This window comes from Oncorhynchus kisutch, linkage group LG13 (assembly GCF_002021735.2).
Source record: "Oncorhynchus kisutch isolate 150728-3 linkage group LG13, Okis_V2, whole genome shotgun sequence".
NCBI classification, from domain to species: Eukaryota; Metazoa; Chordata; class Actinopteri; order Salmoniformes; family Salmonidae; genus Oncorhynchus; species Oncorhynchus kisutch.
In genome coordinates, this window is record NC_034186.2 from 28,016,652 (window position 1) to 28,032,861 (window position 16,210).

General features: G+C 45.1%; 1 protein-coding gene across 4 annotated transcripts in view; it reads right to left on the minus strand.

The window, feature by feature from the left end:
* Positions 1 to 16,210, minus strand: part of ralgps2 (Ral GEF with PH domain and SH3 binding motif 2) — a 146,409-nt gene that overhangs the window by 82,183 nt on the left and 48,016 nt on the right. For all 4 annotated transcript variants that reach the window (XM_031785928.1, XM_031785929.1, XM_020499236.2 and 1 more), the window contains exon 5: positions 3,034 to 3,117. In XM_031785928.1, the coding sequence (XP_031641788.1) occupies positions 3,034 to 3,117 (84 nt within the window). The remainder of the gene's footprint in view (positions 1 to 3,033; positions 3,118 to 16,210) is intronic.

Below are 16,210 nucleotides of genomic sequence, written 5' to 3' on the forward strand. Positions count from 1 at the left end.
CTCCTGAGTCTTTTATAGTCTACAGCTGTCTGTACACTGTTCGAGAGAGAGAGATCAGGGCAGATCCAAGATGAGAGATCTAGAGCGCTGATGTCACCTAACCACAGGACAAAGGAAATAGGTCCAGCCTGTCTGTGTAATAGACCAAGACATCAATGTCATCAACTATACACAATACCGATGGTCCCTGAAGTCTTCACCTCTGCAACCATAGCTCCCCTTATCTAACTCTCCGTCACTCACTTACACTGCCTACTCTCCCACTCACTGGCTTTATCTCCATCTCTCCAGGAGTCACGCTCTTCCTCCCACTCACTTTCTCTCTTCCCATCTCCAAACCTTTAGAGAGGTTGTGTGTGTGTGTGAGACTGGTTTTACTGTACGGTGCAGGGTTGTGCTTAAGCTGGGAAGGGGGTTGCTCTGGTTAACAAACCCCCCCCCACACACACACACACACACACCGAGGGACAGTGTGAGATATTAGCTAACTGCAGGTGGATCTGTATAGCACTGTGGGTCAGTCACGTAAGATATTAGAGTGGTTGAAGTGTTGCAGGGTAGGAAAATCACTTTTCTCTAACAGCCCAACAACAACTCTAAATCCTAGCATGCTATGAACTACACCAAAAGGGTCCTAAAATTGGTGCGACAGTCACACCACTACACTACCCTCTGGCTCAGGAGATGTCCATGCACCTTGACTCAAAATGTCAAGTTATTCACTGGCCTGCATCTGGTTTGAGTGCCTCTTCTCAGAAAAGTCTGTGTTTTTGCTCCATGGAAGTCAAGACGAAGGGAATAGTAAACAGGAGGCACAGGCTAGAATCTAAAATACTGCAGTAAATAACAGAAAGAGAGAGAAAAGAAAGACCAGCAGACAGAGAGAGACAGAGGAGAGAATGGAGATCCACTAATAAAACTAATCCCATAATACAGCGAGGCAGTACTGTTCACCTGAACAAGCTATTCCCTCTAGCACGGAAACACCTGCCCTCAGTCACAGGTGCAGTGCAGACACAGCGGTCAGTGATGATATTATAAGCCACTAAAGTCTCATATAATATCCAAACTAAAGCTGCAGCAGCCTTGTAATACTACTCCCAGCAGAGAAGGTTTATAGGCCTGTCCAATATGGCCACTACACTGTCCTCTTGTCACTGTAAATCACCCCGTTGCTTCTGGCAGCTGTTACAACACAGGTGCTCTGTCTCTCTCTGCGTGTGTCGATGTGTGTGCACTCTACAGCCCAGAGGAAAAAGCAGAGGCTCTTAGTTGTCTTTCCTGTGGTGTTTATGGTCTTATAAAGCTCTGCTGTTTCATCATAAATAGTATGGAACAGAGACACCAGCTGATAGCTGTGGATTAGCTCTGCAATATGGCTGAGTCCCTCAAAAGCAGTTTACGATAGCTCCCTCTCTCACTGCCTGGGTAAGGAGTGCTAGAGAGGCTACAGCTGGGCCTGGCTCGGGTTAGGTTAGTGGCTGATGCCTTCAACATTTGTATAGGTCTAGACTAGATACCTAAACATCACTAGCTCAACCTTGTCTGGTGAGTGTTTGTTAGAGATGACATTAATTCTAAACGTCCTGGTAGGCTACACGAGAGAACATTCCCGAAACGCACACTTTCCCCCCCCCTTCAAATGTAATGTTAATATAAGACAAATGTCACCTTAAATAACATTCACAGCGATATAATAAAATAAAAAAATCTATAGAACAAAAACTACTTCTAGTGACTCACTAAACAAACTGAAGTGTAATTCAAACCATGACCCGGTCTAAAGTAGCCACCCGGTAGTACTGGCTATGACCCACCTAAAGAGTATGATCCTACATTATGGGAAACTGGACTAGGTTTAGGAAACAGCCTCCTCTCAGGCACCATCCACCCAGAACCTTCTCTACCCCTCTTCAACCTTCATTAGCTCTAACCCTGACACCCCCCTTCCCCTTTTCACCCCTCTCCATCCCTGTACCCAACTCCCCACTACATCCCACTCAACAGCTACCCCTCTCCAGTCATACCAACCTATACACTCAATCCAAAAACTTTATCAGAGTGCAAGGTTGAACAATTACCTTACTGCTTCCATTAATCCAGGGTTTTCAGATAAACATGAAGTCATACCTAAGCAGTATGGAGCTAGCTACGGGTTGATTTAGACTTGAGCAGTATTAGACTGAAAGAACGCAGACTTCCCCTTGTCGTCCAAAGACTGCTACCAATAACAGAGTTAAAGGAAGAGTACAAAGACTGGAGCATCTCTGGGACTGCCTCTTCTCCCTGTCCAAGTCCCATTATTCACAAGGCTCACTTTCCTTCGCTGATGCCCGTCTGCCTGCTGCTTGTCGGCCAGCCCTGTGGTGTACAGTGAACTAACATCTGTAACGGCTGTTTGGGCTAGCCTAGAAATGGGGAAGTTTACACAGAAACACATTCCTCTAACATCTCATACGGAGACCACAAGGTCTTAAAGACACTTAAATGGGCAGGGAGAGACTGGGGAGGTTGGAGAGAGGGAAGGGGCAGAAAGAGCAGGATGAAAGGTGAAGGCCCGCCTGTGCGTCATGAGAGGGCTTCCTGTGGATGACTTCACAGGGCACTGAGAGTGCGGGCCACACACACACACAAAACATGCACAAACGCATTCTCAGACCACAAAGAAATGTGTCCAAACAGTTGAACACCAGAGAGAGTGAGGGAAGGAGTCTAAGGTCTCTTCTGAGCCTTCATTAGCCATATCAGTCTGATGAGGCTAAACAATGAGACAGCTGGGGTTTGAGTGCGTGTTCCCTATAGGAGATGAGTCAACAAGTCAGCAGGAGGTACGTTTTGTTACCATGACATCCTCCAAGCTCCACAACAAAGGATTAGGGAAGAGGGGATGATTTGGGATGTGGTGAAGAGAGGATGTAATCGCTCCATTACCTGCTAGCCAAGACTGAAGGTTCATTACTCAGCTCTAGGGGTACATTACGCCCCCTGTCCACCCCCCGCTTTTCTGCCTGCCTCTCTGTGTGTGTGTGTTACCTGGTTGAATCTGCGGGTGAAGGCCACAGCATTGGGAGCAGAGCTGTGCTTCTCCTTCTTGTTCCAGCCACAACTCGACAGCTCCTAAACACACAAACACCCAGTTAAGTGATAGTGTGTGTCTGTCAGATTGACATGACACGCCCAAAACACACAACAGATCCAAAAGCAGTCACACACAGATTTAAACAACTTTCACAGTTGGTCTTGAACATAGTAAAGAGTTAATGTTCTCCACAAAAGACAAACCCAGTTTGTTCTTAACAGTTCAGAGAGAGGTGTACAGGGCATATAGAAACACCAACGTTCCCTCCAGCTGAACAGCATACTACTTTTAACTACCGAATAAATTAAAATCAAATCTATCAAACTCTGCACCCCCTTGTGCTTCCTCAGAGCAGAGGGTGAACAATCATCCCAGTAATCAGATACTGGTGCCCTTGGACAGACCCTGTACCAGCCCTGAGGGCCGAGACCACACACACAGACAGCAGGGGAAGAGAGACTTCTCTGGGCACAGCAGACTGGATCAGGGTCCAGGGATATTATCAGGGACAAATTGATTGAAGAGTAGGAAAATGTGGTGTAATCTCTACTAATCAGCTGAACTACTCTCCTGATGACCTCCTCTAAAACTGGCTGTCTGGAGGCAACCTCCTCCACCACGCCTCCCCAGGCCAGTGAGCCGTCACAAAGAAACATACGCAATGTCCCTATGTGTGTTTGAAGGGGAACAAGTAGAAGTTGGCGGGTCGGAGTGGAGAGAGAGAGCGAGGTGGTGAGGAGTCCAGAGCCTCCTGACAGCAGCTTTCAGCAGGCCTCAGTAAACTGTTACACTGCTGCCCTGACAGACTCCACACCACTAAGAGAGAACCGTGTGTGTGTGAGCCCAGTAGTTAAGTCGCTTACGACTCATTCAGTTAACCTACACTCCTCTTTAAACATGCGCTCACCTCTACCTGTCTCTCAACCCCTCTATCCCGCTCTTGTTATTCACGCCTCCAGTGTTCTCCTTCCCCATCTCCTAATAAAGGCTCCCTTTTGGGATATGCCATTGGGAGACTGACTAAAGGCATCTGCATGCCTCCCAGCCAAAAGAGTTCGGATGAGTTGGTGCATATATGATGACATTGTGATGTTTTTATTCGTTTTGGACTTCGTTGAGGTTTTTTTCCGGTTGTTCGGGCAGACAACCTTTTTGTCTGCCCGAACAAGTCTACACCCTTTCGTCTGTGATTGTTCAACATCAGCAGTGGTGAGCCGTCAGGGCCAGCAAGGCCTTCTCTGCTGGCCTAAACATCACAATATATATATTTTTGAATATATAGTTTCCCACAAATATGTATTAAATTATTCCCCAGAGTAAGAGTTATACTCTTCATTTCATATCTTACCTCTTGGTTGCACTGCTTCCAGGCCCAGGTTGAGATTTGGAGGGCTGGTCTTTATGTTAGATCTTTTATCCAATCATATTCAGCCATCATGTGTTGCCAGGGGTCTAAAATCTGCCCTCAGGCCTTCAGAATTAACAGTGCGGGCGCTTGTAGCTTAAAGTGAATGGAAATTAAAATTTAGTGTCAACCAATCAGCTTTCGAGTTGACTATTGTATGCCTGCTGGCTGGCTCCAATGTTACACAGGAGCCAGCTAGCAGGCGTAGTGCGTGCTCGTCTTTTGATTGGATTACCAATATTGAGAGGCAGGTCCTATATGGGCAGGTCTATGCAGAACCTCAGAACTAGGAAACTGAATTTGATAAACAAATGAATTTGCGTACTACTAAGCTGTTTTTTCAACCCACAATGGCAGAAGGAGGAGAAGACATCGATTTGGTCGAGGATATAATTATAACGCCATTCTCAAGACAAACTTTTCAAGAAAAGGATCTCCTCCTCCCTGTAAGGAGAGGTCGCCCGACGCCGACACTACAAAGCCTGTCACAGGCGGGAAAGGGGTTCGTTCGCCACTTTCAAAGTTCCAACTACGAGCGCCATCAATGGCTCACAGGCTCCGAGAAGCACTGCAAACTGCACTGCTGGGAATGCCTATTATTACAATTGAGCGAGAGAGGCGCGGGTTCAGTCAAATCTACGATGACACAGCACGCATCTCAAGTTCACCCAGCGCACGCAGAGGCCCAGCACAAGGAGACCCTCGCACATACTACCAACAACTCCACAGCAATATTCTGGACAACATTCTTTGCCAGATACGAAACAGATTTCAAGACCACGAAAAATTAATGTTTCTCTCCCTCCTGGACCCCCAGCACTTTCAGACCTACCGGAAGAAAAAGAAAATCACGCAAACAGCCTTCTCCAGCATAACAGAGAGTCACGGAACACTGTTCGACCTATACAAGCTAAAAACAGAACTGACTGTAATGTATGCTATGACTGATTTTGAAGGGAATGTTCCTCTGATCTCCTTAAGCAGAAAAATCTGAATGAGAACATGGGGCAACTTTACACATTGGCATGTGTGACAGTGACTATCCCTGTGTCCACGGCTTCTGTCGAGCAGTCATTCTCAACCTTAAAGGGAATCAAAACGTATTCCAGAAATGCTACTGGACAGACTCGGCTTTCAGCATTAGCCTCCATGACGATAGAAAATGACTTATTGGTGGAACTAAAACGCACAGATCGACTGTACAACTGACTGAGTCATTGAAGTCTTCTTGAGGAAAGAAAGGAGGATGGATTTTGTGTTCAAATAATCAGTCTTTGGTGAGTAGGCATACACATTTAATAAAAAATCAAATGCTTTGTATGTATGTTTCGCATTTTATTTCGTTAATATTAAATAGCCTATATATTAACAAAATAAAATGGCAAATAGCCTGTTGCAAATGATTTGTTTTCTTTCTTTTATTTATGTGTCTATCATCACGGTGAAACTGCTTTGGGTGCGACGCAACGCATAGTTATACTGCGTTTCTGTCTAAATGTACAGTGTCCAGAGCCATGGTATCATAATGATGGTAATAAGAGGTGGATTAATTCGGGTGGGACTGTGTAGGACCTCACTGAAGGCCCAGGCCCCAGGCTCGCCACTGAACATCAAGGATTCTTCAGTAATGACGAGATTACTCGTTTTAATGCAATTTTTTTCATTGAGAAATACTGCACCAAATATAGTTAGACGTAAAATTGTGCGACTAAGATCTACTCTGTAAAAACCTTCTTAGATGGGTTTCGCTAGTTTCCACATCGTCATGGCCTAGAGATCAAGTACCAGAATCAATCAGCCAGAATCAATCAATGATATTAACCTACAACATAGCTGTTGCGTTACTTACAATTGTCACGTGGTCATGTCTGTGCCATAACATTGTTGAATTGGTGCCAATGACTGAGAGTAAAGCAGAAAAATAGCTTTTTACAACAAATTCTGAATCATTACTTGAAAGGCACTGGTTGCCTTGGCAGTTGGTTGGTCCCAGCCCTACCCTCACCTCAAAGCTTTCCATCGCTACATCAGACATACAGTAAAGTACACAGCTCTGGCTAACACACAGATGAGTCCACAGCATGCATTTTCAAGTACACACAGCGAAATTAATTATTGCCAAACCACTAACAGAGCTGAGCTCATGTGAGATACCACCGCCACTTCTCTGCTCTGGGCCTTGTTTCAGTCAACACAGTAAAAACCTGGAGCGCCACACACCCTGTGGACCTAAAGAGCATCAGCTACAGCTGAGAAGAGTGGGATGAGGGAGAGAGAGGGGGGGCATTAGCTACGGATGAGGGAGAGAGAGGGGGTTAGAGAGAGTGAGGGGGGGCATTAGCTACAGCTGAGAAGAGTGGGATGAGGGATAGAGTGAGGGGGGGGGGGCATTAGATACAGCTGAGAAGAGTGGGATGAGGGGGTTAGAGAGAGTGAGGGGGGGGGGGGGGGGGATTAGCTACAGCTGAGAAGCCCTACATTCCAGCCCCATATTGGCTAGTCTTATGGTGGTTAGCTCATATCCTGTGAATATGTATGCATCCCTACATACCTAGTTTTATGTGATGTGTAGGAGATGAGTTTCCCAGAGACACTGCGTCCATAATGCCTTTAGTGTATGTTTTACTACTGTCCTGGGCCGGTTTCCCAAAAGCATCTTCAGGCTAAGTTCATCGCTATATCCTTTGTAGGAGCATTGTTAAATCACCATCGTTAATCAAACCATCGTTAATGTTGCACTTGAAAACGCTTGTAATGTAACGGCTGCTCCACACCACTCGTAGAACAATTAAGGGTGTCGTTAGATGCTTTTTAACTGATAGCCAGGGACACGCCAACAGGGACACGCCAGTATTTATGTTTAGTGAGTCCACCGCATCAGATGACCACAGATGCTCTCTTGAGAAGTGAGTAAATTAGACAATTTTCCTGTCCTGCTAAGCATTCAAGATGTAACTGGTACAATGTATGGTGTAAAAAGTATATTTCTTTCGGAAAGTACTGGAGTAAAAGTTGTTAAAAATATAAATAGTAATTTAAAGTACAGATACCCCAAAAACGACTTAAGTAGTACTTTCAAGTATTTTTACACCACAGCTTACAACTGTACCCCATTCAAAAGGCACTTGAATATTTTGTTTTGCCCATTCACCCTCTGAATGGCATACATACACAATGCATGTCTCAATCCTTCTTTAACCGGTCTACTCCCCTTCATCTACACTGATTAAGTGGATTTAACAAGTGTTACCAGTAAGGGATCATAGCTTTCACCTGGTCAGCCTACGTCATGGAAAGGATGTTCCTGCGCCGACAGAGATGGCCGCCTCGCTTCGCGTTCCTAGGAAACTATGCAGTATTTCGTTTTTTTACGTGTTAATTCTTACATTGGTACCCCAGGTAATCTTAGGTTTCATTACATACAGTCGGGAGGAACTAAGAGCAATGTCAACTCACCATCATTACAACCAGGAATATGACTTTCCCGAAGCGGATCCTGTGTTTTGCCATCCAGGACAATGGATCGGATCCCAGCCAGCGAACCTAAACAACGTCGAAGTAAAAGGGACAAACGAAGCGGTCTTCTAGTCAGGCTCCGGAGACGGGCACATTGGCAAGTAGTATGGTAGGGAGTGGTGCTCAATGTCCAGTCTCTTGACAACAAGGTTGATGAAATCCGAGCAAGGGTTGCCTTCCAGAGAGACAGAGACTAACGTTCTTTGCTTCACGGAAACATGGCTCACTGGAGAGACGCTATTGGAGTCGGTGCAGCAAGCTGTTCTCTTAGACACAAGAGGTATGTGGCAGGGTCTACAGTCAATCACGGATTACAAAAAGAAAACCAGCCCCGTCGCAGACCAGGAAGTCTTGCTCCCAGACAGACTAAATAACTTCTTTGCTCGCTCTGAGGACAGTACAGTGCGCCACTGACACGGCCCGCTACAAAAACCTGCGGACTCTCCTTCACTGCAGCCGACGTGAGTAAAACATTTAAACGTGTTAACCCTCGTAAGGCTGCAGGCCCAGACGGTATCCCCAGCCGCGTACTCAGAAAATGCGCAGACCAGCTGGCTGGTGTGTTTCCGGACATATTCAATCAATCCCAAGAAAGCTAAGTAACGGAGCTAAACGACTACCGCCCCGTAGCACTCACTTCCGTCATCATGAAGTGCTGAGAGAGAGACTACTCCACCCTACCTGACACCCTAGACCCACTCCAATAGGTCCACAGAAGACTCAATCGCAACCACACTGCCCTAACCCATCTGGACAAGAGGAATACCTATGTGAGAATGCTGTTCATCGACTACAGCTCAGCATTTAACACCATAGTACCCTCCAAACTCGTCATCAAGCTCGAGACCCTGGGTCTCGACCCCACCCTGTGCAACTGGGTACTGGACTTCCTGACGGGCCGCCCCCGGATGGTGAGGGTAGGTAACAACATCTCCACCCCGCTGATCCTCAACACTGGGGCCCCACAGGGGTGCATTCTGAGCCCTCTCCTGTACTCCCTGTTCACCCACGACTGCGTGGCCATGCACGCCTCCAACTCAATCATCAAGTTTGCGGACGACACTACAGTGGTAGGCTTGATTACCAACAACGACGAGACAGCCTACATGGAGGAGGTGAGGGCCCTCGGAGTGTGGTGTCAGGAAAGTAAACTCACACTCAACGTCAACAAAAAAGGAGATGATTGTGGACTTCAGGAAACAGCAGAGGGAGAGTAGTGGAGAGGGTAGTAAGATGGTTTTAAGTTCCTCTGCGTACACATCACAGACAAACTGAATTGGTCCACCCACAGAGACAGCGGTGTGAAGAAGGCGCAGCAGCGCCTCTTCAACCTCAGGAGGCTGAAGAAATTCAGCTCGTCACCAAAAGCACTCAAACTTCTACAGATGCACAATCAAGAGCATCCTGTCGGGCTGTATCACCGCCTGGTATGGCAACTGCTGCGCCCACAACCGTAAGGCTCTCCAGAGGGTAGTGAGGTCTGCACAACGAATCACCGGGGGCAAACTACCTGCCCTCCAGGACACCTACACCAACCAATGTCACAGGAATGCCATAAAGATCATCAAGGACAACAACCACCAGAGCCACTGCCTGTTCACCCCGCTATCATCCAGAAGGCGAGGTCAGTACAGGTGCATCAAAGCAGGGATCGAGAGACTGAAAAACAGCTTCTATCTCAAAGGCCATAAGACTGTTAAACAGCCACCACTAACATTGAGTGGCTGCTGCCAACATATTGACTTAACTCCAGCTCACTTTAATAATGGAAATTGATGTAAAAAAATGTATCACTAGCCACTTTAAACAATGCCACATTGTTTACATACCCTACATTACTCATCTCATATGTATATACTGTACTCGATACCATTTACTGCATCTTGCCTATGCCGCTCTGTACCATCACTCATTCATATATCTTTATGTACATATTCTGTATCCCTTTACACTTGTGTATAAGGTAGTAGTTGTGGAATTGTTAGGTTAGATTACTCGTTGGTTATTACTGCATTGTCGGAACTAGAAGCACAAGCATTTCGCTACACTCGTACTAACATCTGCTAACCATGTAAGTGACAAATCAAATGTGATTTTAATGTTTTGTACACTCAGTTTTTAAACAACAGGCTATAGACCTATTTCAATTATATTGAAGGAAAGTTCCATCGCTAGAGGGAAACCAGGCCCTGTTCACTTTTCCATACAGGTAATGTCATGGCTCATAAAATGGTAGAAGAGGAAGTGAGTGGACACAAATAAACACACAGTAAGCTGAAATGCTGTACTCAGATAATCTCTGTTTTTAAAAGCAACACACTGCCTGTGTGTGTGCCATGTTTAAACTAGAAGTTGAGTGTGTATTACATTTCCAGTGAGTGTCTGTGTGTGGTGGGTACAGACTTTAAGAGAAGTGGCATACATCTCAGTGGTACGTATTAAAATGTCAGTGATGCCGCTTCCCTACAAGCCAAAACAATCTCTTCCTGACAAAACATAATTTACTTCTAATGCTGTTTATGTAACCACAGGGTAAAAACATGACTTTTCCTCTCATGTTCTGTTCATGTTTCAGCCCCAGAACAGACAGCCATCACTGAGCATATGGAGCGAGACGGAGCTACAGAGAAATGGAGGGGTGGGGGAGAGAGAGAGGACAGAGATACAGGATGAGGTGATATCTGCAGGTGACGGGGTCTAGTGGGGCACCACCCATCTCCTGAGCCAGGGGTCTGTCTGCGGCCTCTACCGGAGTATCCTCTCCCCTCTGTATCATTGCCCGTTCTCCAGACAGGATCCAGTCAGACCCATGTCACACTCCTCTAAGCAAAACAAAAAACACAGGCCTCTGCTAGAACTAACTTTGAATTTAACACTTGTAAACTAGACATTGCTTCAGTTACATGTTTTCAGCAGCTCAACAACTTTTCTTTCCCTCCATCCCTCTCCCCTTTCCTCCCTCTCTATGAACCAGTCTTTTTTGTAACATTTTTCCATTTCCCAGAAAACAGCTCCAGCAGCTGTTGAGGGAGACAGTCCTGGATGTCACTGTAATTTTCTTCTTCTTCCTCCTATGGCCTACCAGCTACCACTGATACCTGGGAGAACACCGTGAGGTGAATCATTCAGAGCAGGACACATGATGAATAGATGGAGGATGATTCCCTGTTCTACTGGACAGGTAGACATGGCCATCTAAGAGAAGACACTCACAGTACTACAGATAAAACAGTCCATTACATTCTTCTCTCTGTGGCTTGGTTGTGAGTAGCACTATAATGGCTGTGAGTAGCACCATCTATCTCCACCTCTCTTGCTGCCTCTAGGGAGAAGCCTTCATTTCAGGCTCACCTCCATCCACATGTTCATGCATATTGCATCACAACCATAATAGTCATGTCTGCTGTAATCCCACAAAGGCAGACACGGCAGTTTTGGAAAAAACATTCTTGTTAACGGGCCAGTGTCCTGGAATAAAAGCAATAATGTTGGATTTAATCACTCTGCTATGAGAAGGCCGATCCCAAGTGGTCTGCTCTTCAATGCAACCAACATGCACTCACACACACAGTTACAATGTGTTTTATGCTGATTAGAAGTATATTCTAAAAACAGCGATACCAATATAAAGCCTCGGGTCATATCTCATTATACAGAGCTATTTACAGTTAAGAAGTTAGACGGCCCAGTGAGAATATTACGCCATAACATGAGATTAAACATACCAGACTGCTGATACAGATATACTGCTGCCTTCTACTTACAGTCCAGCAGATTAAATTTTTTCCATGACGCAATAGTCAAACTAACGGCTAGATAGCTCTGCTGCCTGCTTTCCCAATGAGGGTCATAGCATTCATGAACCTTGTTATAAAAGCATTATTACAGCGTAACCAATGACAAAGACAGCTTAAAATATTGGTAGGAAAAAGTTACTTATTTGTTCATTACTAATTATAAAACATAGCAAAAAACTAAAACATCCCTTTTTCAGGGCCCGGTCTTTCAAAGATAATTCGTAAAAATCCAAATAACTTCACAGAGCCTCATTGTAAAGGGTTTAAACACTGTTACCCATGCTTGTTCAATGAACCATAAACAATTAATGGATGTGCACCAGTGGAACAGTCATTAAGACACTAACAGCTTACAGATGATAGGAAATTAAGATCACAGTTTAGAAAACTTAGGACACTAGAGGCCTTTCTATGGACTCTGAAAAACACCAAAAGAAAGATACCCAGGGTCCCTGCTCATCTGCGTGAACGTGCCTTAGGCATGCTGCAAGGAGGCATGAGGACTGCAGATGTGGCAAGGGCAATAAATTGCAATGTCCGTACTGTGAGAAGCCTAAGACAGCACTACAGGGAGACAGGACGGACAGCTGATCATCCTCGCAGTGGCAGACCACGGTGTAACAACACCTGCACAGGATCAGTACATACAAACATCACACCTGCATGACAGGTACAGGATGGCAACAACAACTGCCCAAGTTACACCAGGAACGCACAATCCCTCCATCAGTGCTCAGACTGTCAGCAATAGGCTGAGAGAGGCTGGACTGAGGGCTTGTAGGCCTGTTGTAAGGCAGGTCCTCATCAGACGTCACAGGCAACAACGTCGCCTATGGGCACACACCCACCGTCGCTGGACAAGACAGGACTGGCAAAAAGTGCTCTTAACTGATGAGTCGTGGTTGTCTCACCAGGGGTGATGGTCGGATTTGCGTTTATCGTCAAAGGAATGAGCGTTACACCGAGGCCTGTACTCTGGAGCGGGATCGATTTGGAGGTGGAGGGTACGTCATGGTCTGGGGTGGTGTGTCACAGCATCTTCGGACTAAGCTTGTTGTCATTGCAGGCAATCTCAACGCTGTGCGTTATAGGGAAGACATCCTCCTCCCTCATGTGGTACCCTTCCCGCAAGCTCATCCTGACATGACCCTCTAGCATGACAATGCAATCAGCCTTACTGCTCGTTCTGTGGGAGATTATCTGCAAGACAGGAATGTCGGTGTTCTGCCATGGCCAGCGAAAAACCCAGATCTCAATCCCATTGAGCACGTCTGGGACCTGTTGGATCGGAGGGTGAGGGCTAGGGCCATTCCCTCCCAGAAAAGTCTGGGAACTTGCAGGTGCCTTGGTGGAAGTGTGGGGTAACATCTCACAGCAAGAACTGGCAAATCTGGTGCTGTCAATGAGGAGATGCACTGCAGTACTTAATGCAGCTGGTGGCCACACCAGATACTGACTTACTTTTGACTCCCCATTTTTTCAGTTACACATTATTCCATTTCTGTTAGTCACATGTCTGTGGAACTTGTTCAGTTTATGTCTCAGTTGTTGAATCTTATGTTCATACAAATACTTAACATGTTTAAGTTTGCTGAAAATAAACACAGTTGACAATGAGCGGACGTTACTTTATTTGCTGAGTTCATGCAAGACGTCAACATTAATGTCTTAGAGGGTCTGGTGTTGTGAGAAAAAAGGTACAGTTGAGACAGACTAAAGATGATAAGTGATCCACGGTTAAACGGTTAAACTAGTGCATCACTGGTCTGGATAAGACTTTCAAGGCATCACTTCATGGAAAACAGACTTCCATGTATTGTGCCAAGTCTTAGTTTGGACAACGTTATTAATATTAGTAGTATCAGCTTTCATTTAGGGCCGGGACGATACCAGTATTGCGAGACTCGTTAGTATTGCGGCAAGGAAACAAAACACGACGCTGATTTAACTTTTTTCAGAAAACAGCCCTAATGTTGGAAACAAACATGTCAGAGTCACCTTTATTTATTTTCCAAGCTATAGCACACAATACTTCACATACGCTAGGTTTTTACAAGGACCAAAGAGTTTGGGGGTTTCATTGTTGACAAGGAAAAAAATTGATACTGGTATCGTCACAGCCCTACTTTCATTGCTACATAAAACGTGCCATGTCATGTACCATTAAAATTCTTCGATGAGATTTTCAACACAAACTTGCGTAACTGACTTATTTGTACTGCCGTCAATGAGAGTTCCCCCAAAAATGAGTTAGACATCTCCAGTAAGGATTTGGCCGCTGTGAGAGACAGTCAGAGATCAGGCTCTAGTCGTGGCTTGTTTCCAGAGTGGTAGCAGAAGGACAATACATTTCAGTATCATAACAGGACATAATTTAAAGAACACTAAAAGATAAACTCAGTATTTTAATGTGACAGACAAACTACATCCCATTCACCATTTTCATATTCATACATTCAGATAAACCACTGAGTGATATAACAGGACACACAGACACACATGTTTTCCCCCATTCTAGATGTGAGTAGAAGGAGTGACAGGAGTAGAAATTGCAGCTGATGTCAGCTCAGCAATGCCCCTGTATTACGGAGCTATTTCACACACAATCAGAGAGAAACAGAGCAGTAAGAGCCTCGGTCTGTGCCAACACACACAGGGTCACTCTGCTCTTTCCTTTCCATCCATCCCACTTACCTCTACTGTCGCCCTCTTCCCTGCCCCCCCAACGACATTATTTAAATGTCACTTCTGCTCTCCCTCCATCCTTTCTCTTCCCCCCCCCCCCCCTACTGTTCTCCCCTCCTTCCATCTCCCTCTCCAGCACTCATAAAAGCGAAGGGCCCAGAGCACTACATTGGGTTTCAATGTGAGGAGAGATCATCAAATGCCTTATAAAGCTCAGTCAGTCAGTCTGTGTGCAGTCAAGCAGAACAGAAAACAAGGGCATGTTAGTCTCTATAAATCCTTCGGTAGCAGAGCTGTGGAATGGCCCCAACAGAGACAACAGTAAAACTGCCTTTCATTGGAAGGTGATTCAAAGGAGGGCTAAGGCAGCCAGAAATGTCCCAACATACAGGCTAGCAACAAATCCATTTTGACCACCAATCTTAATCATGATCATATTCTTAACCTTTTCCTCGTGTATGGGTTGAAAATTGCAGATTTGGGCACTAACAAATGCCTAAATTGGAACGCAGCGCCAGTACAGTAAAATGCTATACATGACAGAGCTCTGGCTTTGCGCTTCAGTGCTTTATGGGATTTGACTGACAGCCGAACTGAACTTGAGCACCTCGCGTGACAAGTTGCCCCAATCCCTCACACTAATTGGGCAACTTTAGCACATTTTTGGTTGCCTGAGTAAGGGAAATTCTGTAAATTAAGAGTACTCCATGTATTTTGAAAGATGAGATTGAGGATTATAATAAATACCGCTTTGATGTCATATAAGCTAGCCAAACACCTGTGAGTCCAAATGTGCACTTAACATTTCCATATCTGTACAATCAATGTTTATGATCACTATGCTTGATGTACAGTTACAAGATGACATGGCCTGATACCCTGGGTTGTTCTGAACAGAAAGAGCCGGTTTGTCTATTGTGAAGAAAATGTAGCACGCCACACACACCTGAATGCACACATGACGCATTTCTATGTGCACCAAAACTACGATCGGTTTCCCTGAATTGCATTGTGAACGTCTTACACTAATGTTGTATTTTATAAGTTAGCTAGTCATGTTGGCAATGGAATAGGATTTCCAATTATGCCCACCTGACCCAGATTGCAATGGATAATTTACAATTTTTTGGATTGCGCAAACTACAGTGGTTGTGTGAGGGTGGGGATAGTGTAGTGTTCCAAACAAAAAAACTACAAGTGCGCTTGCTCTAGTTCCGCAACAGCACAGCTTGGAAAGCTCCACAAAGCACCTTAAAGTGGAAGACTCCTCTTTGAGTCATAAAAGTGCATTGAAATGACTTAGGAACAGTGCATTCTTGTGGCCACTTAGGACTAACTGGTTTCCCTCTCAATCGAACTAGCCAATTAGTTGGCTTATGTTGCACCTACTCCACATTTTCCAGGAATATTCTTCTCGTGTTACTGAATGTATCCAAAGTATTGTCAGATTTCGTTAACAGATTTGTCAAAAAGAACAGTAAATGTACAGTGCCTTCAGAAACTAGTCATACCCCTTGACTTATTCCACACATTCAAAATTAGATTTGTTTTTCACTAACCCATCGACACACAATACCCCATAATGACAAAATGAAATGTTTGCGAATGTATTGAAAATATACATTTACATAAGTACTCACACCCGAGTCAATACATGTTTGAATCACATTTGGCAGTGGTTACAGCTTCGAGGCATTATGGGTAAGTCTAAGAGCTTTGCACACTGGA